We start from the raw sequence: 24,595 nt of genomic DNA, 5'->3' as shown, positions 1-24,595 counted from the left end.
ACAGCCTTGTTTTGTGAGCCTAAACAACTGAACAAACTCTTTTCTGTTTTTTCTTACCAAGTAAGCTCTGGCTTTGTACTGGTCAGCCTGATAGCCCTTGTCTGCATCTGTCCCAGCCCAAGCTTACCTTTCTCAGAAGACTGAAAAGGGGAAGGTAAAGGGTGAAATCAAGAAAAGCAGCACCTCACAGATACCTCCATACATTTTGGCTGTGACCAAAGTCTGGCCTGGAAGAGTTTTCAGGACTAAGCACAGTTACGAGTAATTCCAGTTTACTGGCTTAGTGATGCCAATGGTTACACAGTCTCTGTAAATTAAAACAAACAGCTATACTGGAAGTTGTAGTTAATTGTGTTTAAATCCTAGCCTCATTAGAAAAAAGATCCCGAGTATTCTGACTGTGGGTATGTTTAAAGAATGTTAAAAAATACTAAAAATCCTATAAAATTTGTTTGGAATTTGCAAACAGATGGTAGATCAACTTTTAAGTCTGCTTTCTCTGATGTATTTAGTAATGAACCTCATGTGCCTTAGTGTTGGAGGGAGATCTGGTATGATTCAGTCTTTGAGTTCAGTACTTATCTGGCTTAAAAATACTATTGTGCAGCATGTTCGTAACCGTAAGGAAATCAGTAGAATATTCCTTCAGATTGTTCCTTGACTTTCAGTTCTAATGTCACTGTAGCTGTATATAAACAGCTATTTAACATGTAGTATTATAGCAGTCATAATACTGAGAAAGAACAATTCTTTCAAATATATGCCATAGAGCTGCTTATATAGCTCTCCATAAATTCTATACTTAGCAGTTGGGGGGTACACCACTTATTTTTATTCTGATTCCGTTAAACCTTGAGCTAAATTTCAGCTGAACTCAACTGAATCATTTCTTTGCCAAGACAGAAGCAGAGTCCATAGGGAATTTGAGAGCAAAGGACTGATACTGGTGCGTTGGAAAGTCTTTCTGTATAAAACACATTTGATAGTTATCTGTACCTATGTAAACCACCCATTACTAAGGATAACTTAGTATAGTTCTAAATGAAATTAAATACTATGGATTCTAATAATTTGTTGAATGTTGATGATTAAAAATTACCTTAACATTTTTAGGTCATTACCAATCAGAGCTCGTTTCCAGCAGCTGCTGAGCAAACAGTCACAACTGCCTTAAAGGTAATTGAATGTCCGTGTACTGCAGGGGTGGGGCTGAGCTTTGCTTTGTTTGTTATGCTTAAAATGGGCACTTATTTTCCTAGGTATTATTTTGTGCCAGTATGTGTTAGTCAAAGGTACACAAATATTCTGAAAGATATATTTTGTTGTATCTGTAGCTATATATATATTGTGTGTGCCAAATCACTGCTTGAGTAGCATTTGTATTCAAGAATACTCTTGTAATGGTTGGAACCCAGATGTCATATGACTGTGAAAATAAATTTCTTTCTCTGCAGCATTTACACAGCAATAACTGGATCCTTCATCATCCCCTTACCCCCTAGCCACACACATAAAATTGTAATTTCTATGCTACATGGTGCTTTTCTGTGGGGTGATGTGGATGGCCGTGCAGCGCTCTGTGGGTGACAGCTATCCACATCCCTCCTGCGGTGCAGATCTGGGAGGTTGTGTGCAGAGGAACAAAGGGCAGCTTGTGTGTCTGGGGAGTGAATGGCTGAACAGAGTGTGTACACACAACATGTACGTGTACAAACTGGGAGTGCCAGATAGTTGTGCGTCTTTTTGAAGGAAGGCTTTACACCGAAGTAGTAAACAGCCTTATTTCTGTACTTTACTGGTAAAATCAATTAAAGAGAGGTGTTATCTTAGGTTTTTGACCTTCTATTTAGCAGTTCCTAATGCAGAAAGCACTGTTGAAATGAACTGTTTGTCAAGGTATTTTTGAGGTGTCAAAATGCAAATGCTTCTTTGTTTCCTTACTTCTGTCTTTTTTTCTTATTCTGTTTTAGGCAGTCCATGATCTGATGGGTAGTGCTGTTCAACCGTTACTGAACTCTGTAGGAGATTCAGTAGAAGCTATTATCATCACTATGCACCAGGAAGATTTTTCTGGGTAACTAGAAATATTTTTTAAGTTTAACATTGCTTTAGTAAGACATCCTGCATATGCATAATAGATTATTATTGCCACAGTGTCCTTGGAGCAAGAGCATTTGGTTGAGGAAAAGGCAATGCTTTATGGTCAGTGAACACAGAAAGCAGGATCACACCTATCTATTGAAACAAATTGATCAGGTAGCATCTGTCTTCCTCACTTTTTTGGGGGGTTTCTGGTTTTTGGGTGGGTTTTTTTTTTTTTTTTTGCATATCTGTTGAATAAAATTCATTTTAAATAGAAAAATAAAGCCAAGCAGAGGCCATTATTGTGCTTAAAAAATGCCTTTTCCTTTCAAAACTTATTTTTCTGGGGGAGACAGTCTTCAGAACTGTCAGTATTCTTGTTTCTCAAAACAAAGTATGTAACCTGTGATTCAAAATTACCCAGAAATCTTTCTAAAGTATTATCGAATATGAAATGGTTCAAAAATTTGTTTTTATTGAAAGCTCAGATTTAGTGTATTATGCTATTTTTCCATAGCATTTTAGTTAAAATTTCCAGTATTCTTTATCTGCAAAGATCTTGAGTCCAATCTATAATTGAGACTTCCTTCCTGAGTGTTATTTTGTTGGTTCTCTCTGTTCTGACATTGCTTATATCATCATCAGATGTCCTGTTTTCTGCCTTGGAAATTCACTGAAAATAGTTTATTTTCAGAGGTGTTTGAAGTTTTCCTTTTTACTTTTCTTTTTAAACAATATTTTATGCTCTCCATCTTTCTTCTGCCACTACCAGCAAAAATACTTCTCTGGGTGGATAAACTGATTCCAGCCAAAGGCTAAGTTTTGTTAGATAGCCTTCCTGAGTCTGGAAAAGCTCTTTTGCCTGACTGATCCAAAGAAAGAGAAAGGTGATGGATTTCTATGCCCTGTAGCTTCTGTTCTGCTTCTGTGATAATTAGATTGACGTTACAATTCTGGTTTTGGAGGAATCTAAGAAGCTAATTGTATACATAGAACAGGTTTGAGATAGGCTAAACTACTAACCCTGCGATATGTGCATGTACTTTCTGATCCATTACTAGAGTTTCAAATCAACAACTGGGACATTTAAATTTAGGGGCTGGATTTGAGGTTTTGGCTCCAAACTGGTGGAGGCTCTGCAAGTTGGGTAGGACTGGGGTGATTACCTTTATCTTGTTAGGATGGGAATGGCTGATAAGAGATTCTTTCTGACTACAGTTTCAGAGAGTGCTACATGCTCTTTTATTTTGAGTAGAAATGAGTCTCTTCGCATGGAAATCCATGCCGTGACTTCGTGGGGTGGGGAAAGAAATTAAAAAGAATCCAGTGGGTTTTGGTTGTGTTTTAAAGATGAATTTAGCTGTCCCCATTTCTTTTTTCTTTTCTCTCTTTTTTTTCAGATCATTATCCGGCTCAGGAAAACCAGATGTCCCTTGTTCTCTGTACATGAAAGAACTACAGGGTTTTATAGCAAGAGTCATGAGCGACTACTTCAGACATTTTGAGTGTTTTGACTTTGTCTTTGATAACACTGAAGCCATGGCTCAAAGAGCAATTGAACTTTTCATTCGCAATGCCAGTCTAATAAGGCCCCTTGGTGAAGGTGGGAAGATGCGGCTTGCAGCAGATTTTGCACAGGTACCCTTTATACTGATTTATGCTTTTTACTGTTAACTTTTGTCCCTATCAAAGTATGAGCAGTTGGTTGTAGAGATTGGTGCATTCCAGTTCTAAACATCCCCTCTGATGAGATACTGTATCCTGAGAAATGCATCTGCTAAGTAGTTGAAGATCCTTTGTCACCACCGTAAGGCACATTCAGGGGGGTCTGATAGCTTCCTGTCAAGTGACTGTTGCATTTAAATTCATTGACATTTTATCTCACTTGTCTAACCTCTTTGGAACATCCATCATTTGCCACCATTAATTCACTTCATTCTTTCTCTCTCTTCTAATGAAATGGCGTGTCGCTTTCTTAATCGCTTTATATATCACAGTGCCCGCAGTAGTTAATTGCTAACTCAGCTGCCTTGCACTGTAGGAGACAAGCTAAAGAAATACCAATATCTTGTGGAAGAACTGCCCTTTTGGTAACGGAAGAGCGGTTTTCTTGTGGGATTCTCTTCATGACCTGATTGACTAACTTGCCTCCCAGTTTTACCTAGCTCTTACACTGGACTAAAACACAAAACAAATTGCATGATTAATACCCACTACCAGTCTGCATTATCTGTTGTATTCAAATTTAATTTGTCAATAGTAACACCGTATTATTAACTTGCCAAAGAATACAGGCATCCACTAGATCGGTCTGAGGGTCCCAATTATTGTTATCCTGGTGGAAATGGGAATTAGCTGTCTGCATACCAAGTGCTGCTTTTGGCTGGTAACTGAGGTGGGAGAAGAAGGCAGCAAGGGAGGAATCACTGCCATCTCTGCTCCTGCTTGTGGCTGCTTTGTATCATTTGCCTGTGAGTTACATACTCCTGAGTAAAGATTTTTTTATTCATTGCTCAAAAGTATCAAATCAGCCTTTAACCACAGACATTAAGGGGAAGCTTTCAGTTGCTTTCAGTGAGAAGGTTCCATTCCCTTCTCTGTTTTGAAGACAATGGCATGAAACTGGAGGGGAAAAAAGGACACTTGACTCCTCTTCTGGAAGAAATATAGATAATTTTTGTAATTTATGCTGCAGTACTAAAGCAAGTCATATAAATTTAGGAAATATCTCATCTGATCTAAGCACCTATTATAATGATACTAAAAATATCACTCATTTATCTTTTTAAAACATTTTTCTCATTCTGACACTGGCTGCCTTTTAAGTGAAAAATGAAGGTATGTTTTCATTTAAATGTAGGGGGATTTGCATGTTCTTCCACATTGTGCTGAGTATAACTCCTGGATGGACAACTGTGTGAAGATGAATGTTCTGATTTCTCTTCTTTTGTACTGTGGAAGAAAAAAAGATAGGTTTTGAGTTTGTTCTTGTCTCCTGCCTTCAACTGTTGCTGTGGCTGGGTGCTGCCTTGTGTTTTTCTCATCTTCACATTACACCATATTTTTTTGGCTTGTTTAAAAATGGGCTTAAGACAGGAACTTTCTGGGTCCAGCCAGCCCCATACAGCCACCTCAGTGCTCACTGTGCCTTTGAGCATCTTTGCACAGAGCTCCTTGGGGTCTCCCAGGCTGCACAGGGGCTGTAGTGTCCAGAATGGCCCGGACACTGTATCTTCTTGCTTGTGATGACAGAAAACAGACTGAAGCATTTTGAACATGGAGGCTGCCTTGTATCTATTTTTTCTGGGGTGTCTCTGCCCCTCCCAAAAACCTGGTGGGTTTTGGGCACATGCCAGTGATGCCAGCTCCTGGTAGCCCCACTGGGGAGGTTGTAGTTGCTCCGACCTGACCAGGAGTCCTGGGCACATTTACTGAAATGCAGCTGTAATCCTGAACAGGACTCATTTCACTTCTGTGCTCCCATTCCTGTGGCACACAGCTTTGTCAAGGAAAAGACTTGATTCTTCCAAAGAGAAGGGGAGGTTGCAGCTGCTTTGGGCTGAGGAGAGCAGGGAGCAGGTATTTGGTTGGGCCACTGGCTTGATGGGAAGGATAAACTTTTCCAAATGGCCATGAATGCTATGTGCAGAGGTTTTTTCAGTCCCAGAAAGGCACTGCATTGTTGGACTAAAGCCAAACCCGAAGGAAAGGATCTGCCTGGAAAGACTGTGTGTGGAGGAGGACGTTTGTTTATAAACTGTTTTTACTTGTGCTCTGTCTTGTAGAGTCATTTTGAATTTTCTGTGCTCGAAAAGGGTTACATGTTCCTGCTTAATTTGGTGTTTTGGTGTTATTTGCAAGCAAGATTTGGGTAGAAAACTGTCCAGAAGCTTTGGTTAATTTGAGGTTCTATTCTAAACACACATGCAGTAAGTCAAATAATCTTCCATGCATCAGATTTTGGGTACCTCACGTGTTTGTGCACATTACTTTCAGGGCACTCAGAGTTAGAGTTACAGCTGCCTCATACTCAGTGGAACAGCTTTGGCTGAGAGTCATATCTGAAAATTTTTGCGGTGCTCAAGACAACAACTGTCTACACAGAAGGGGAAAAACTGAGGCTTCAAGTTCTCTGCATTGAGAACCAGGTTCAGTGAGGTGCACAACAGCCAATTTTCTTGAGTAAGGCTCAGCTACTTATATAGTTAGGAATTACTGCTGTGATTCTGTTGAATTCTGTCTTATCTTCAGTGCCAGTATTGCATTTTTTTTTTGTTGTGCATTACCGGTATTTCAGCAGTCAGACTAGGTGTGTGCTAGTGTGACAGCTGTAAACAGAGGTATGATAGGCTTGCATTATGCCTGAATATCATTAATATGATTTCATGAAGATCAGTGCTTACAGGAATGCAGTAGCATCTCTAAGCCCTAGAAAATGCCTGCAGTGCTGCAAGGTTATTATCCCATACTGTGCTGTTCCTTGGGACTCTTGTTGTTTGAAATATTTCCAGTCTACAGGCTGGATTCACCTCTTTTCTCACTCTCAGTTTTTATGCAGGCAATTGCACAAGATTTCTTTTCAGTTCACTCCTATAAATTCCTGGATCAAATTGTTTTCATTTGGTTTTGTATTTTTAAGGTGAACATAATTCAGTATTCATGTATGTAATACCAAATTTCACTTTTTAATTCAGTACTAGTCAGTCGGAAAAAAATGTTATCCTGGAGGCAAACAAGCCCCGATGTTTTTGCAAAATTTATGTTTCTGGAGAGGAGCAGTTCTTCTCCAAAGGACATTTTAAGTTGCTTGGTATTCAGAGTTGTTACAGCACTTACACTTAGGCACATTTTGGGATTAGTGACTTGTAGTTCAGGCGTTCCTAAAACCCGGTGGAAGTGCTGGACAATGCAGCAAACACTGCACAAAATATAAGCACAATCCATTGAGAAGTTTACTCAGAAGAAATGAGGCATCTACAGTAATATTTGGCATGGAAATTAGTAGTCTGCTACATAAAGTTTGTAAGCTGATACAGGAAGACAGCAGTTTATTAACAGCAAATACAAATCATAAGTGCATTCAAATAAACTAGTCTAGAAATTGCAAAGACTAGGTAATCTTTATGCTTTGTGGCATGAAGGCATGACATGATTTCCCATCTTTTCGTAGTACAGGTGTATGTTTGGAGTGACGTGTAAGGCAAGAGCCACTGTCTGTGCCAAGGACCCCATCTTATGTCATGACTATTTTCAGCCTTGTTGAATGAACTATTTTTATTGGTGCTGTTTGAATTAGTATTGTTCCACATACACCTTCATGTATTTCTTATCAAGGTGTGATTTGTACTTGGGGTTTTTGGCATTCTTCAGGGGTTTTTTGTGTGCAAACACTTTTGATGGGGCATTGTTAACACTACCACCAACTCTTCAAGTCTTTTATCAAGAAATTATTTTTAGAATTTATTTATTTTTACATTTATTTATATTTATAATTTATTATTGATTTTTCCTAGAAAGATGTTTTTACTGTGGAAGTTGACAATGCTAAATTCTAGTGCAGAAGAAATGTTTCTATGCTGGTTAGTCTATGGTCAGAATCTGGTTTCCTGATTCAATATGTCGCATTAAAAAAGGAAGAATATTAGGTGTTTGGATTTTTAAACATGTAAACAGATTTGCTCGTTTTACGAAACATGATGATACAAGTGTGAAAGTGCTTTTTATCATTTTTCCTAAAAAACATCCTTTCAGTCATTTTGGAATTGCTGGATGGGGGAGAAATGAAATTCTGTATCCCTTCAAAGCCAGCTTCTTGCATATAATAGTTCAGAGCTCTTCTGCTCCCTTGCTTGTTAAAGCATTCTCTCCTGGTGAATGGCTAGAAAAAAGCATTTTGAGTTAACATTTAAAAACTTGGAATTCATCTTGGCCAGGAGGAAATGTAATTGCTAAAAATTTAATGTTAAGATTTTCCAGCTGAATAAACAGCTGTTTAGTAATGAGAGATCTTGAAAATACCACAATAGGCACTAAACAATAACTTCACCATGGGGTTTTTCAAAGCACTCTTCAATATATATGCATTATCTTTATCTAGACTATGTATTAACTTCACCCTTGGGTTGCTGAACATAATCCAATTAGAGAAGCTAGCCATGTGATGTATTTTTTACAATATGGCTAGCCAGTGAATAGTTCAACAGATAATTGACCACCTAGCCATGGGCTATGGCAGGGTCATAGGAGAAGAAAAGATTATATAGCCTTCTTGGGCTTAGAGAGCCAGAATTATTGAGGAGAAGCATATGCTGGGAAGGAGTCTGCCACTGTGTTCTGCAAAGCATAGCAAAATAACATGAATAAATAATGGAAAAGCAATAGGTTTTGAAAAAAGTTAGAAGAAACAAGGCAGAGTCATTAGGCCTTGTGTTCTAGCTGCCCCTTCTTTTTCGGCAGGCACGTGCACTTACTACTGCTTCTCCTGGATCCTGTGCTAAGGATTATCTCACTTTAGTCAACCAGCCCTCTGTGGTTGCAAATTACTGCTCAGACACTTGATTTGTCACTGAATTTAACCTGGATGTCTGAATTTTCAAATTTGCAGTTCTGGGAGAGAAATTTGGAAAAGAAACAAAAAAATACTACTTACCCTCTCATATGTAAAGTCCACCCATAGGACATGGCTGTCTGAAAAGCCTTGTGCATATGATGCAAATACTGGCTTGCAGACAGCCAAAAACTTCACCCGACCTGTAAAAGCTCACCAAAACGCTTCGGAAACTATAGATATATATTACAGCAAAAGCTGCTACGGTATAAACATGCTGCATGAATCAACAGCTGATGCAGCTTCAGGTGATGACAGGTAGCAAAACCAAGAAGTGATGTATGCCCAATCCTCTGCCCAATTCCAGCAGCTGCTTTAGCCGAAACGATTCCTCCCCGGCACTTGCTCCAGGGCCAACGGTTCCTGCTGGCACGATGCTCAGTGGAAACACACAGAACCCTGCACAGAGGGCCTGCAGAAAGGAATGTAACAGCAGAAGGATGCTGTGGCATCTCACTGCATCATTGGGCTCGGACAGATAGCTAAAATTCAAGTGAAGAAAACAATCTTGGTTATTATGCAAAGTACAGTGTACAGTTTTTATTGGAGAGACTGCGTTATAACACATAGCAGACTAGTGTTGTAAATTTTTAAAAAAAAGTTTCTGTAGTTTATGTACATTTTTACCACATTAGTTTTCACTCATTCCCACTCTTCATGAGTCAATTTGAGATGGTATAGTATGCTGCAAAGCTTAAAAACAATTTTTTTCTTTGGCAACTAGTACCTCACGAATCAACCATCTGCTGCCATTAAATCTATCTAGTTCTAGCAATACTAATAATTTCCTACAGTGAATAAAGGTTGAGGATGAAGTAATAGAATTTTCCAAAGTAAATTTTATTCTTTAGTACTTAAGACTAAAAATGTTGATTTATGGGAACTGCCAAGTATGTTCAAGAGAAATCATTTGGATTTGTTTTAATAAGGAATTGGTTAAGCTGTAGAAAGTTTCACTTATGTCTTACTACATCATACTATGTTTCAGGAGTGGAACAATCATTTGAAACTTATTAAGCAAAATTATATTTTGCTGTGCTGGGGTTTCTTTCCCCTCATGAGTACAGTTTCATCCATGCATCTCTGTTTCCTCGAGTCAGACCGGCAGTTTGTAGCCTGTATCAAATTCTGTAAAGCACCTAAAAGAATTCCCTTCTCCTTGGTTCTTCACAGCCCACGGCTCCCACCGGAGCTGGGACACCAGCTCCTGCAGGGTATCACTTACTTCCAGCTGCCCCTAGCCAATACTGACGCCTGAAAAGAAGCTCTGGAGAAATCAGTCTTTCTCCCATTTGTTTTTCAGGGTCTGTAGGGTTCTTGCTATCATGCTGCAGCAAAGCCTGCTTAATTAGCTCAGCTTTTTGGCTACTTGTTCCTGATCCTGTGCAACAGACCAGCCTCCTGGCTCCCATACATGCTCAGACGTGCCCTGGGGGATCTGGGGGAACAGCATGCTGAGCTTGCTGTAAGCTTCATGGCGGTTTGGAGTTGGAGCACCTCACTGCAGAAATCCCCAGGGAGAACCTGCCTGTCCTGGGAGCGTACGCTCAGCCTCGCTCCCTGGTGCCAGCAGGTCCAGCCCACAGCACTGCAGCTGACGGCTCCTCCTCGGGCGTGGGGACGATGGCTTCCCGTCTGCGTGCCTTGTGCGCTGTCTGGTGGGTAGCCTGCTTGCCCAGGAGCGGCAAAGCTGGCTTGTACATGCTCTTCAGCCCGAGAAACAGGTACCTCTCGTGCCTGCGTGTGGAGGAGGTGACCTAGCCCTCAGGCTGCGAGGGTTACAGAGAGATGGGGCAGGGATCCCACCCAGCCGTAGAGAAGCAGCCAATTCATAGCCTGGAGTAGATCATCTGGGGGCCAGAAGGGCGGCAGGCAGGAGGGAGCCAGGCTGCAACCCAGGGCTGGAGCATTCGTCTGAAAGCAGAAGACAAAGATCCTTATTTCTGCTTCCTGGATTCTTATTCACTTTTTGCTCCTGTGAATTTCTGCTTAATATAAAATGCAGATTTCAAGTGGCCTGGAAGTGCTGGATGTGGGGCATGTATTCCAGGGTTCGTGGGCTCGGGGAGCAGCTTTGCACTGTGTAGGCTAGCTCCGTGGGGCTTGCCCCATCTCCTTTCAGAGGTGCCCTCCTCTCCTGGTCTGTAGAGGAAGCGTGAGTGCCTGGGTTTGGCCCTCTGGCTTTCCCAGCTTTGTCTGCATGTCGTGTAGGAGGATAGTCCTACAGTGTGACCCACCTGACCTATTTTAGATGGCTCCTGTGGGGAAAGATGCATCACACCCCAGGAGTGGCTGTTTACTGAGTAAGAAGAGAACCTGTAAATGTTGAGATGACTCCCATCCTGCCACCTGCTTTTTAAGATGGGTGCCTGAAGTATATGGCCTTCATTTGCATTAATTGCTAATTTAATTTCTTCTGGTTTTAGATGAGCTACGGCATCGCAGTTCACCACACCATCTTTCTTGGTTGTGCTGGAACCCCAGCATAGTTAGGTTCTCTCTCGGTGAAGCTGGTGGCCCGGCAGCCAGCTCTGTCTGAGAAAATTCTACAGCTGCAAAGAGTAATAGTATTAAAGACTTGACTGTAAATAGTGTCTTATCACAAACACTTAGGAACTCATTCAGCAACGTTACTTAAATGGGAATCGCATTGTATGGTGTTTTTGATCACGTTACTTATTTTAGCTGTAGTTCTTTGAAACTTAGCTTAATTGTGCTTTATGTGAAAATCAAAGTCTGAACAGTCTTTCAAGTTGGGGATTCAAAAAAGTGTATGTGGAGAATAAAACTTGCGTGTCTCTGTTGACTGACATCTCAGGAACGCGAAAAGTAAAGACTTAATCCAAACCTGGCTAAAATGACTTTACCAATGAGGTATTTTGAGTGGTGGTATTTGTGTTAGTGTGCATACTAACTGAAAGTTTGCCATGTAAGGTTCATGTTCAGTCTGGGATCTGGAGGCAAAATTACTCTTTCTCACTTCTGTGTCCTCACTGTTAATGAAGAGCCGGTGACAAAATTTAGTCTCACATGAATGATGCAAAAACCCAAGCAGAAGCTGGCTCTTGTTCGAAAAGGCAGGTGAACTCCAGTGCTTAAAAAACAGATAGTGTTAAAAACAAACAATTGTTAAAAGACAGCTGCTCTAAGTCAGAGACCAAACAGCATGAAAATAAGTATGAAAATAATGCTCTTACTGATGCCTGTGATTCCATGTGACCCTGTGACAATAGGTCCCAGCTGCCTTCTGTCCAATCTGTGTAGGTTTTGTGCCCCAGAATTTGGGGCCAAGTGTTCAAGAAGGAATCACTTTAACCTTGTCCTTCACTAAAGGAAAGGATGCCCAGCTGAAATGTGTATGTATTTTTACTGCTTTAGGAGTGGCTTATGGAGTCTGGCCTAGATTTTCTTTCTTCCCAGGCTGCAGTCAGATTTTTGGGGTATTGACATAAGTGTTTCATCAGAAAACTCATCACCAACAAAATAAACCTACTGCGAGAAATAAAGCTTCAGTCACAGAAAGCTCACAAGACCCCATCTGTTCTTAACCAGAGACTGCCACTGTGGTTGGGATGCCATGGGATGCGACATGGGATGTTGCCAAGAACAGGGAAAAAGTCTTGGCTCGGGCACTGCGGTATGACGGGAAAGGATAGCTTCTTGTCTCAAACTCAGCCACCAGCGAGAAGTCGGTGACTTGGTCTGCAAGTCTGGATTATTGCTTAAAGGCAGGCTACTTCAATACCAAGTTTTATATTTTTGGAAAATGTATTTCACATTAAAATGTTTGGTTTTATAGATGGAGTTAGCAGTAGCACCGCTGTGTCGGCGAGTCTCTGACCTAGGAAAATGTTACAGGCAGCTGAGGTCGTTCAGGTGAGTTGCAGTCACAGGAACTTGCAATTGGCAGTCTGACCGAACTGTACTGCAGAACTGTTTTTTACCTCGTGTTACTTCTGATTGAACTGAGAGCTTTTTTGGCAACACCCACCTGCAAATTAGAAATAGATTAAAGTTCTTTTAAATTTTATGCAGAGAATAACTATGATTTTAAAAAATCTTTGTCATGCAAATGTTGGCCAAATTGTACTTTTTTGTGTTGCTTTCAGTGCAACTTCTGTATGACAGTGAGTTCTATAGTTACCTTAAGTGTTTTCACTGAAATATAGAGTCCTGTGTTGTTTAATTACCTTAGGCAATTTTTATAATTTTTTACAAACTGAACCTGTGTTGAAAACATAAGATGCAGACTAATGGAAGAAAATGAGCTGATTCTATCCTAACACAATATTGCCACCTTATAGCCGTTTTTCTAATGCATAAGATAAGATTTTTCTTTCTTTCACAAGTATATTGTTACCTTTTTCCAGACCACTGCTGTTCCAGACCAGTGAGCATATTGCCAGTAGCCCAGCTCTGGGAGAGGTTATTCCATTCAGCATTGTTCTTCAGTTCTTATTTACAAGAGCACCACCAGAGTTAAAATCACCCTTTCAGGTAACAAGATCAACCTGTCTTTCCTTTTGAAACGTCCTAAGGGAGGAGGAATTAAAATTGTAGTTTGCCCTAGTTATTTTAGTTTAAAAATATTCAAGCCCATACTTTATGTGATTTGATGGCCTTTGTTTTTGTTGTGGTAAAGGTGTTACAGTCACTGAATTCATATTTTGCTTAATTAACAGTAGGAAGAGAATAAGCTGATTTAAAATAGACTCTCAATTCTTTAACATTCCGTCAGCTCATAGAAGAAATTGCAGGTCTTATCCCAGACTGCAAATAGCCTGGATCCTGCTTATGTAAGATGCAGGAAATCTAGATTCAAACCCCCGTCAGAACTGGGCAAACAGCTGATGCAGGAGATCATCTTGGAGCTTCCAAATCATGTATTGGACTGTTTCTGTTAATTGACTCCACCTCCTTAACTCATTCTGCATCACTGTAGTATTAAGAGAGTCTCATGTGGCCTTCATTTATGTCATCTTTGATTCTGAAATTGGTGTGTGTGGTTTCTTTTTCACGTTCATGTGTAACTGGTGCTTGTTTTGTGTTTCTCTGCATCAGAGAGCCGAGTGGTCCATTGCCCGCTACTCCCAATGGCTTGATGATCATCCATCTGAAAAAGACAGGCTTGCTCTCATACGGTAAATGCTTTTTTCTTCTCTACATTCATGATAATGGAGCAGTAACTTAGTCCTGCACACCAGGACAAGTCTTGAAAGGTAAAAAAATGTGCTATAGGAGGTGTATCATAAATACCATTACCCTTTCTCCGCTCATGGGATAAGTTGCGGAATGGCAGAATAGGTAAACTGAACGCTCCCCTTTACCCTCTGTGCCCAAACCCTCCAATGCCTTTGGAAGGAGCACATAATCCTCTTGCAAAAGAAAGAAAAGATGCACAGTGATGACTTAAATTAATACTGTGTTTTAGCAAAACTGCCTCTCTCAACTGTTGGAAAGTCAAGGCTGTAGCTGGCCTGTCTTCTGTATCAGGAAAGAGAAGCTTTGGAAGCTTAAGCAATGAAAATGTAGGTAGGAATTTAAAAATGGAAGACCCTTGTTACAGTCCTGTGATGTTATTCTTCAGGAAATCAGCCCAAGATCTTTAGGAAGTGATAATTATGTCAGATCTTTAACATATTCCTAGGGTAGATGACTACAGCTAAATGCTATTTTGCATCTTGAAATGTTAGGAAAAGTTACGAAGAGACTTGTTTCATAAAACAAGCAGATATTTGAAGTATGTTAGAGACAACAGATGTGTTGTATGAACATGAGAGAGCCAGCCTGAGGACGCTCAGGATTCAAGGCTCAGGTGATCGTTTGGCTCGTAATGCCCTAGTTTTCCAGACTTCTCAGTGTCCTGTCCTGAGCTCAGTGTCACCCACTCCACTGGCACGGGAAAGGTTGTCACGCTTAGCTGCATGAGGCTTGATCTGGCCTGCGAGCCAACTCTGTCCTTGAACTTCTGCGCGTGAATGTTGCCAGCTTTTTGTGAAATCATAGAAGCTGACTTTTAAGTTCCAGCCAGCAGTGATTGTGCTTGAGAAATGCACCGTTATCTGTCCACACTTTTAAAGCAGCCAGAAGTGTCTGCAGCAAATATTTACAGTTCTTGACGCTGATAGCACCATACAGTCCGGTGTAGTGCTTGGGCCAATTAAGGAAATACTAGTTGATCACCAGTACATGTTAGTAGGATTTATTTCCAGAATACTAAACCACAAACTGTGTCTCTTCAGATGTGTATTAAAAGAGTATTTTTTGAAAATCATACATGTTGTTAGTCTAGTTTGGCTACAAAACTAGGTTTTCTTGATTCTCAAGACATGACATCTTGAATTACAGGGGAATGCATAATTGGTGTAGGGCTAATACAGCTGTATATGTAACTTAGTTATGAGTATTTTGATTGTCATTTCTGTCCTGATAGTACTGGCAAAACTGACAGTGTTGAATTTCAGAGATGCAGGGAAAGCCAAGAATGCAAACTGTTTGAGAACTGATGGGATTTTATTCTCTTCAGTCCTTTTTCACAAATTTGAAAATGCCATCCTTAAACTACAGCACATTTTTGGTTTTTTTCTTGCAATTAGATTTCATCCAGACTGATTCAGTTAATGAGCTTGCCGCTGGTCATGTTCAGACACTGATAAATTGCTCTGACCACAGAGGTATTAAGGGACAAGCCTTGCGACAAGGCTTTTAGGCAGAGTGAGTGTCATCCTTTAGACCGTGGTGGTAGTGTAGCTGGAATACTTTAAGCTTTTCATTTCAATCCTTTCACTGAATCCTTTATTCATTTTGCATAAGATACCATTAGTAAAATATTTTAACTTTTTAATCTCAAGAATGTGCTGCTGCAAGGTTACCACTTGAGCATTTCACAGTGAGACTGTGGTCCTTGTGCTTTTGGAGTGCTTGGACTTGCTCAGACACGCATGCTCCCAGGACATGGAGAGGGCGGCTTTGAAGATCTGCCCTCCCCAAAGGCCTCTGTTGGCGCTCCAGTTGGCGCTCCAGTGGATCTTCCCTACTCTTGGTACCGGAGCGAGGCTTGACTGCCTCTCCATCCATCCCCGGGCCCGCCGCTTGCAGGCATCACTCGTGCAGCTGGGCATGAATGAACTACGCTGGATTTGCCAAGCAGACTCTTCCCTCGGGGTGGTTTGTTGTCAGCTCGTGTGGCACCGCATGTCTGGGAGCAAAGAGTGGGGTCTAGCTGAGCAGTGCTTGAACGCAGTGAGTGAAGGGGATGGTGCTCCTTTGCTGACACTCGTAACCTCTGTAGGCATTGCTGTATGCATTCACCTTTTTATCATCTTCTCTCATGCCTGTCAGTCATAAATAACCTAAATAGGCCAGTTATCCATACATAAGGCAGGCAAGCAATTGTCAGTCACTAGTATGACCATGTTTCACTCATATTTTCTTTAATACTCAATTGGAAGATTTCTGAGCATCCTCTTCATGCGTCATATATGAACCCAAGTTGAACTACAGGCGTCTTGCTCATTTGTCTTTTGTCAGTCACCCTCTTCCAGCTTTTTCCGCCTGTAGTTGTTCAGCTGTGCTAATTGAACCTCGGATATTTTGAGCCTTCAGATCTCTGCATTGGCCTCCATCAAGAAATTATCTTTACATTTGCTGCAACCTTGCATATGGTAATTTTCTGCAACTTCGCTGTGTAACGACTGTGCCATTACTCTAGGGACCTGCTGCTTAGATACTAATTTACTTGTGTTATCAGAATCCTTACAGCTTCATATTAAAGCTAATTGGAGTGCTGCTTCTTCTCTGCAGATCTTAAATGCTTCATGTACAATGTGGTGTTAATGTTATGAATTAGTAGCTTGTATTCAGCGTGAGGGGTGGGATTTACCTGGCCGGAGGTGTATTAGCTGGGCTCCCTTTATAGTCAGCAGAGAGAAACAGGCGCTGCTGGGGCTGATTCGTCTCATCCTGAAGTAGGTGCCTAAAATAGGTCAGTTGCATTGTGTCCTGAAAGCTCCATTTTCTCTGCTCAGTGAAGGGAGCGTGGGCTGGGACACAGGAGCTCTCTCAGGCAGACAGCTGCCCTGCAGGCATTTAAAGTTAGGTGAGATGACCCTGCTGCAGGCATCCTCCCTGAGCCGAGCGAGCGGGATGCTGTTGAAAGGAGCTCCTCTCTAACTGGCCAGGGCGCTTTTTGTCTTTTTCAATTAAGTTTGAACGCTCAACCTCTCTTCCGTAAAAGAAACCCTGTGAGACGTGGCAGGATCTGAGCCAGCCCGAAGGACGGTTCATCCTCTCAAGGGCCAAATTCTTACCTTTCCCATTAGAGTGGGTGTAAACTCTCCTTATTCAAGCTCACCCTTGCTGGAGCAGGGTTGAAAGCCAGGCGCAGTGAAGGGTTCATTTTCATAACGAGCTGATGTGCTGAGCCAGAGAGCAGCTCCGACCGCTAACCTGCCAGGGGGCAGGGACAAACGCCAGCTTGGGGACCACCACAAAAGCCCCATCTGTGCATTAGGTTCAGTCTCGCTAGGCGCAGCAGCGTGACAGCTTTGCTGCAAGCAGCATTGCTGTGCTCGGTCCAGGCAAGCAGCAGCCCGGCGGCGCGGCTGGAGGGCTGCCCTGCGCTGGCCCGGCGCCTCCCAGCACTCCCAGGCCAGCACCAGGCCGTTCATAAAAGCCCGCGGCGTCGGTGATGCTTGCCTGACAATGCACGGCTCCTGTGATGTCTTTATCGTGCAACCTGCAACGAACTGGAGATGTCTCTCGCTGACGGGTTGCCCTGTGGATGATGCCGTTGAGGTTCTACTGTTGGGGGGTACCCTAACTTTTCTAGCAGTCGGTTCCATAGGTCTGGTGTCAGACAGGTCTGCTCCTACACAGCGTAATTGTCTCTTTTCCTCTTTGCCCTGAAGTTTGCAAGGCAAACAGACTTTTAACAAAGTACTCGAGAAAAGCCCGGCCCTGCTGGTGGATCAGGACCTGGGTGCACAGGGTGCTACCCTGCTACTGAACAGAACGACAGGCCCTGCCTCTTCTGAAGTTTACAATTCTTGTAAATTCTTGTAAATTCTTGTAAATCTGGTTCCGTCTGACCAAGGCAGAGCCCAGGAGGGTAGCTGCTAGTTTTCACAATTCTGTATAAAATTAACTAATTAATTAGAGTAATTCTAAATGATATGTGTTAAGATCTCTTTAAGAACGACAACCCAAATCATAGACTTTTCTTTTTTTTTTCTTTCAACTGTAGATATAAATCTTCATGGGTTGAAATAACATTTTAAAAAAGAACTATCTGGGTCTTATATAATCAGCTTGTCCTGATTTCCAAGAAAGCTCATGTTTTTTGCTCAAGCAAGTGAAGTAATTTAATAAGTGCTTTAAAATCCTTTTCCTTATGTGGGAGGGCATCTTAAACCTAGATTTTTTTCCCCTTACTTCTTATGGCATTTTTAATGAAGCATTAATATATGCAGAACATCCCACCAACCCTCTTTCCATAGCTCTCTTTTACAAACAATATTTGTAATGTATACATAGCTTGTCTTTTAAAATAGAAACAGATTGCTGAACAGGTTTTATGTCCTTTATTAGACTGGAAGATGCTGAATTTGGGGCATTATTTAGTCTAATCCCTTCAAGAGTATGTTTTGTATATTACATAAACAGGGTTTCTTCCATCTTCTTAAACATCGGTAATATAACTATAAATTACATCTTTTTATATGACAACAGCTGTGATCTCTTCTGTGCTGGAGACTTGATGATACTGCTTTCACCCATGATGCCATTTATTTTTCCATTACTACTTATGTACTAGTGTTTTTACAGTGTCCTCTACAGGAGCAAGCCTACTTTTTTTTAAGACGAGATTTTAATAGTGAACCGGTGCATCTGAACTGAATATCTGTACTGCCAGCATAGTTTACAAAGGCTTGTTTGAGCTAGGACTGGTAAAGTTCACAAAATGTTATCATAAAATCTGCATTTAAATTGTTAACAAAGCTACTAAGCTCATTTATCTCCCAAAGTAAAGTACACTCACGTAGCATCTCAGCAGCTTCAGTGAAGCAGATTGTCACAAGCTGCCCAGCTCAGGCAGCCTGAGCTGGAAGTGGCTTCACGCAGCAGCAACCACCTTGCTCTGCCATAAGCAGCTTCCTGCACCGTCCATGTTCCTGGATGTCGCAGTCAGGAAATCCCACCCTTAAGACTTAGTAATTGTCTTCAAAGAAACAAAATTCCTGTCCAAAATGTACTTCTGAAATCAATCACATCTATTTTTGTGACTGTTGATGCTTTTGGTTCCCCTCCCAGCCCGTGCCTCCCTTGCTCTCTGAAGCAACCTCCCCGTTATTCTCTGGACTTCAGCCATCCTTTCTCCCTGGATTCATGATTTCTGCCATTTCGTTACCTTCCATCACCAGGAATGCTGTTCCCAAACAGGCTTTCTGGCCTGTCGCCATCGTGTCATTACCACAGGCAGCAATGCAGAAGAGAGTTTCCTGAGCTGATCAGAGCTTGACCATGATGATGAGCCGTTCCATGGTCACCACGCAGGGTATGGAGCTCCTGGTGGCTGTGGCTGCCTCTTGGCTGCCAGCCTTTAGCAGCTGCAGCAGCTTTTCATCCTGTCAGTCAGCGTGAGGCCCCTGGGGCAGCTTTATTACAGCCGCCCAGGTGGGAAGCAGACTGCTGCTCCGCCTTGACGGCTCCGTGAAGCGGGTGGTTCTCCAGGCCGGTTCTGCTCCAGAGGTGCCCGTGTCCTCTGTTTGATGGTAGATGTTTCTCTATGACTTGTTCATTCTCTTGGCACTGCAGTTCCTGTCGGTGTTTCCCCCAGGATTACAGTGAAATCCCCACCAACGGGAGATGTGACATTTGTAAAACAACCTTCACGAGCTAAAGGCTGACAAGTCAAGTGAGCCTAACATAAATGTTAAGGTTGATGAGAAGCTGGTGCTCACCCTGCCTTTGTCATTAGCCAAACTCTTACTGTCTGAGAAGAACCAAGCTTTTGGTTTAGCATTTCAGGTAAAATTATTATTAATTGCATTTTAACATTCAACTTTAGAGCATTTAAGCAGTTGTTTTGGAGACGGAAGCATGCGACGTGAGAAAATAGTGAATGCATTTAGAGTATTGAGAAAGATGTTACTTGCATTGTGAAATATAAAGCTGTACAAGGTCTGTTTTAGAAAAATGCCTAAGAATTCACCTTACAGTATTGATGGAGTAGTAATTATTGGTTGTCTTTTGAGCAGAAAAGAGAGTTACATTGCTCCTGGGTTGGTCATATTGATGAATTTGGACTCTGTCTCTTTGAAACGACCCAAGCAAAGCCATGGTAAAAGAGCGAGCACAGGTGAAGAGAGCTGACCAAGATCAGCTTCTGTTGGCTGTAGGTCTCTGCTGGGAAGGAGGAGGGTCTGGGCAGTTCTAAGGCTGCCAAACAATTTGCCGAGTTCCTTTTAGCTGCTTTTTGAGTCGTAAGAGGACAGTGGCTGCCACTGATGGAGTTGGTTTTGCCAGCTAAATCAGATTCTTTTGAGGCAGGAGAGAAAGAAAAAAGATAAAAGCTGCTGGAAGGTGTGACAGCAGGGCTCTTTAATACTGTGTGGGGCACTTAGTGTGGCCTAAATCTCATTCCCTCTTGTCTGATCTGCTGGGAATAACTGTCTGGCTATGGATTATTGAGGGCTGACACTGAGTGGTTTTGGATGCTGCTTTTAAGGTAAAGCTTCTCCCTTTCATCTGAAGGGATCTGGTTATCTCTGTCATCTTTTTCAAGGGCTTTATCTCCTTGCTTTGAAAAAGTCAGAAAGGGATGGCAGTGTTACCATCCGGACAATGATGCCAACCCACAACTTCATCAAGAGGTGTCAGAGCTTTCTAAGTTAAGCAGGTCAATATGTTTCTTTTTTCTATTTTCAGTTTTTGATGACTTCTAAAAACTAATTGGGCCCAGCAAACTTTGGGGAGGGTATAGAGGACAAGACAGGGACACTGGTGAGTGGAAGGGAAGAGATTCAGCAAGATGAATGACAGTTACAGTAAGAAAACTGTCCCAGGAGTTTCTCAACTGTTATTTTTAATAGAAGATTCTTTGTAGAAAAAATTCTTTGTAGAAGGTAATGAACGTCTTACATGTTCAGCAGCTAGTGCTGACCAGAGCACTTGAGTGCTGACCTGAGTGGAAATGTGAGATACGGGACTTCTGAGGCATCTTCCCTCATCATGATGGGATCCTTGACCCTTCCCTGCCTGCATCTCCCACCTGCTGCTCGGTCTGCTTCTCCCCTGTTTGCCCCTCATAGCCATGAGAGGTCAGTTTATCCAAAAAGTGCAGTTACTGCTGCCCCTCTCCCCCAGTCTCACTTCTTCTTTTTAAACCATGGGATTTAAAACTCGCCTGCAAATGTGCCTGATCTCTCTGCAGTCCGAGTCGCACCAAAGCACTTTGTGGCTGCAGCAAGCCATTTTCCAGTTGTTACTTCTTTCCCTGTAGGCCCCGTGCTGCCCTCCGCAGACCCTGGGAAGAACAGGCAGAAGGTTCTCGGGGAGCTGACCCGGTGCAAAAAGTCAGCTTCATTATGGCCAGATGAGAGAAATCTTCTTTCCCTGCCTCTCTGGCTGTAACAGGGGATAGCTTTTCTCTTGGTGTTTGTTGATGTGCAAAAAATGCAAAGCGGCTCTTCAGAGTGTGTTGGCACCTGGTGTGGGTCCCTCGGCAGTAACTCACTATTCAGGTACAAAACCTGAAGAGCTCTCAAGGGCACCTGGGACTGTTTTGTGCTCAGTCACTGCGTTCTTCTGAAGCCTCTCAACGCACCGATCGTCCGGCCCATCCTCCTTTTGCATCCCCTCAGTCTCAGGCAGCGCGCCCTGGGCTTCAGCAAAGAGGGAACGCGAAGTCCAGCTGCCCTGCCTAGGGGTGGCAGGAGCTGTGCCGGGGGGGGCGGGGGGGGGGCAGCACCTTGTGCCTGCGCTGTGCCGTTCTCATCCTGTGCTCAGAAGAGCTGCCTTGGGTCCGCCCCTTGGTTGCCCAGCTGCTCGCTTCTCTCACACGGCCAAACTCCATTAGCGACGCGTGTGCGCACGTGCTGTTTGTGGACCCCCAGCTCCTCCGCTTGCCCCCCGGCTGTGTGGCTTCGCGGGGGGTGAGGGGCGCTGGCAGAGCGGCTGCAGCCACTGTCACTGGCTTCTTGGAACCCAGAGCTGACTCCTCTCTCCAGCAAACTGAAGGCTCTTGGCCTCAGGACCATCTCCCACTTGTTAATACACGAACTTTGATGGAGATTCCCAGCAACGCTCCAATATGGGGGGGTTCTAGTTTCCATTTAGGAAGCTCAGAGCCCCTTGCTGGTTTACTTGCAGGCAGCAAAGTGTATTACAACCCCGCTTCTTCCTACCCTCGCTTCTGCTTTGCCAGGTTTGGTGGGCTCAGCTGCAGCTTCCCCGTGTTGCAGCATCACACGGGGATCTCGGCCTCTCCTCCCTCATCACCCCCGTTCCAGGAGGAGACTGCGCGTGTGAAACGGGCTGAGCCCCGCTGTTGTGTTTTCCTTAAGCCTAATTAACTGCCTCACTGCTCATCAGCTCCGGCTGCCAGCAGGCACGTAGGGGGTCGCAGTGCTGCCTTCGGGCCCCTGAACTCGAAGCGGGACCACAGTATCTCGCCGCGAGCGCGTCTGTTGGAACCAGCCGTGAACATAAACGCAGCCCCAGCCCCCCACCCCGCCACGCCACGGCAGCTCATGGGTAGTTAGTTACAGGCCCTGCCCTGCAGCTGCTGTTACCATCTCCCTCAGCCCTTGCTCCCCCCGCACCAGCTGTGCACGACAACCGCCGGCCTTCCCCCAGTGGAACCGGGAACGTTCCTGCCACGCTACCGGAGCCCTCCCTGGCAGAGCAGCCGTGCTGGCGTGCCCTGTGCTGCCGTGAAGGCAGGCGGGAGCCAAGCGCCAGCCCGCTGCCCCACACAGGGACCGTTCCAGCTCTGCTGCGCGGGTGGCGGCAGCAGGACCCCGTCCTCCGGGACGGTGCCTGGGTACAGGCAGGAGGGGCCACAGCCTGTACTGGTGCTGCAACAGCCACCAGCCAGAAGAGGAACAGCCATGTACAGGGAGCTTGGTCCCCACTTGAAATGGGGTGCTGTTTGCGTGCACATTTCCTTAAATGTCGGAGTTCTGCTGCAAATAGCACTAATGGAACATAATTATAAACAAGTTTTAGGAGGAAACCTCCAAGATCATTGTATCTATTAAATAAAGAACCAGGAGAGAGGAAATGGAGAGGAAAATCAGATTACAAGGTGTATTTAAAACTACGGCAAAACCAGCCTGGGCTAGTTAATGAACTATTAAGCCAGAATCTGAACAGATCAGTGTTTACAAAGTCTTTGCTTTACAGGTACGCTGGCACTCAGTACCATTTACTACAATCGCTGGATGAAAGGTGGCCCTCTGTTGTACAGCAAGTTAAATTACGTTAAATTACACCATCACCATTTCCCACTTTAGCTTTGAAATGCCTGTATTTGTGCAGCTTACACAAGACTTACTTCTGTGTGCAACATGCTACAAGAAAAACACCACAAAGACGCCGAAGCACACACGTACACTGTGAGTTAGCGCAGCGTTTCCCCAAGGACAGCGGTTCAAAAGACTTAGCCAGGAAATCACCTCAGGGCAGCTCAGTTGTTCACCAGTGCCCCAGTTTTCATTCCGCAAGTTGTACTTAGCGTCTGCAGCAGCTGGAGTCTATTCTTTCCATTTCTAAAGGTTACCAGTGCAGCAACGTGCCCGAGTCTGTGCGTCAGAGCTGTCATTTCAAGCCATCTGCAACATGCTGCCGCTGCTTATTTAAATGTTAACTTTTCCGCTCCTCAAAACATGCAAGAAATGAAAATCATGAAACAATTACGTAGAGCTTTGTAAAGACTTTTCTGCCCACCTCCTTCCACAAAGACACGCAAGAGCATCTGAGGAAAATTCTGTAGCGGGGAACAGTGTCAGTTAATTTCAGGTGCAGATCCTGCACTTGCAGTGCTTGTATGCTCTTTAATTCCTTTAGCTACTTTATTATTTTTTTTTCCTTAGTGGTGCACTGGAAGCTTACGTTCAGTCAGTAAGAACAAGAGAAGGAAAGGAGTTTGCAACAGTCTATCCCATAATGGTTCAGCTGCTGCAGAAAGCAATGTCAACCCTTCAGTGAACATACCTGGACAACTCTCTCAAACAGGGAATGGACAGCAACACAGTCACGGGGCTTTGGTACCACATCAGTACTTAGGGTTCATGCAAATTACTCCCAAGTACATAAGCTTTACAATTAATGTGTTTACTTACTTCACTGGCGAAACCTCCATCTTCTTGCTTTACGTTCGCATTGTAGGAACTTATTTATACACAAATAAGGAAATTGTATAATTTTTATGTGCTCTAAGTCTGCATCTAATAAAATTGAATCACTTCAGCATTCCTTTTGAATTTAGAAAGGTATAAAATTAGAACGTACTCAAATATTACAGTATAATTGCTGAATATCTCAATAAGGAAGTAGCTCTTTTCCTATAGTTTTAAACAGTTGGATACATTTTAGGCTTTTTGAGAAGACTATTCTAGCCTTTCAAAAGTACTATCAGTTCCCATCTAAAAATCACTGATTTTAACACAAGGAAAAATATTTATAAGTAATGTAAATGATTCTCTATTGCGCTTCTGTTTGCTTTGGAATAACTTACATTGATTTCAGCTCTTCTTTTGTTTAAACTGTAATAAAGAACATTGACTATCCAATCCTATCAGCATTTGAAATTCTTCAGCAACTTCCTAACTGCAAAGCATCAATACATACCTCAAATGGGTTGACACGAAGACTTCCGTGCGGAATGTGCTCCTCTCTGCAGGG

At 43.0% G+C, this 24,595-nt stretch overlaps 1 protein-coding gene across 1 annotated transcript in view; it reads left to right on the top strand.

The window, feature by feature from the left end:
• COG5 (component of oligomeric golgi complex 5) overlaps positions 1 to 24,483 on the top strand; it is a 183,336-nt gene extending 158,853 nt beyond the window's left edge. Inside the window, exons 16-22 of the mRNA XM_055808013.1 lie at positions 1,114 to 1,176; positions 1,971 to 2,074; positions 3,483 to 3,720; positions 12,489 to 12,565; positions 13,060 to 13,186; positions 13,751 to 13,830; positions 23,785 to 24,483. Of these exons, the coding sequence (XP_055663988.1) occupies positions 1,114 to 1,176; positions 1,971 to 2,074; positions 3,483 to 3,720; positions 12,489 to 12,565; positions 13,060 to 13,186; positions 13,751 to 13,830; positions 23,785 to 23,899 (804 nt within the window). The 3' untranslated portion in view covers positions 23,900 to 24,483. The remainder of the gene's footprint in view (positions 1 to 1,113; positions 1,177 to 1,970; positions 2,075 to 3,482; positions 3,721 to 12,488; positions 12,566 to 13,059; positions 13,187 to 13,750; positions 13,831 to 23,784) is intronic.
• The last annotated feature ends 112 nt before the right edge of the window (positions 24,484 to 24,595 follow it).

This window comes from Falco peregrinus, chromosome 6, assembly GCF_023634155.1.
Source record: "Falco peregrinus isolate bFalPer1 chromosome 6, bFalPer1.pri, whole genome shotgun sequence".
Lineage (NCBI taxonomy): Eukaryota > Metazoa > Chordata > Aves > Falconiformes > Falconidae > Falco > Falco peregrinus.
Note: the sequence above shows the minus strand (reverse complement) of the source record. Positions and strands in the feature narration are given on the sequence as shown.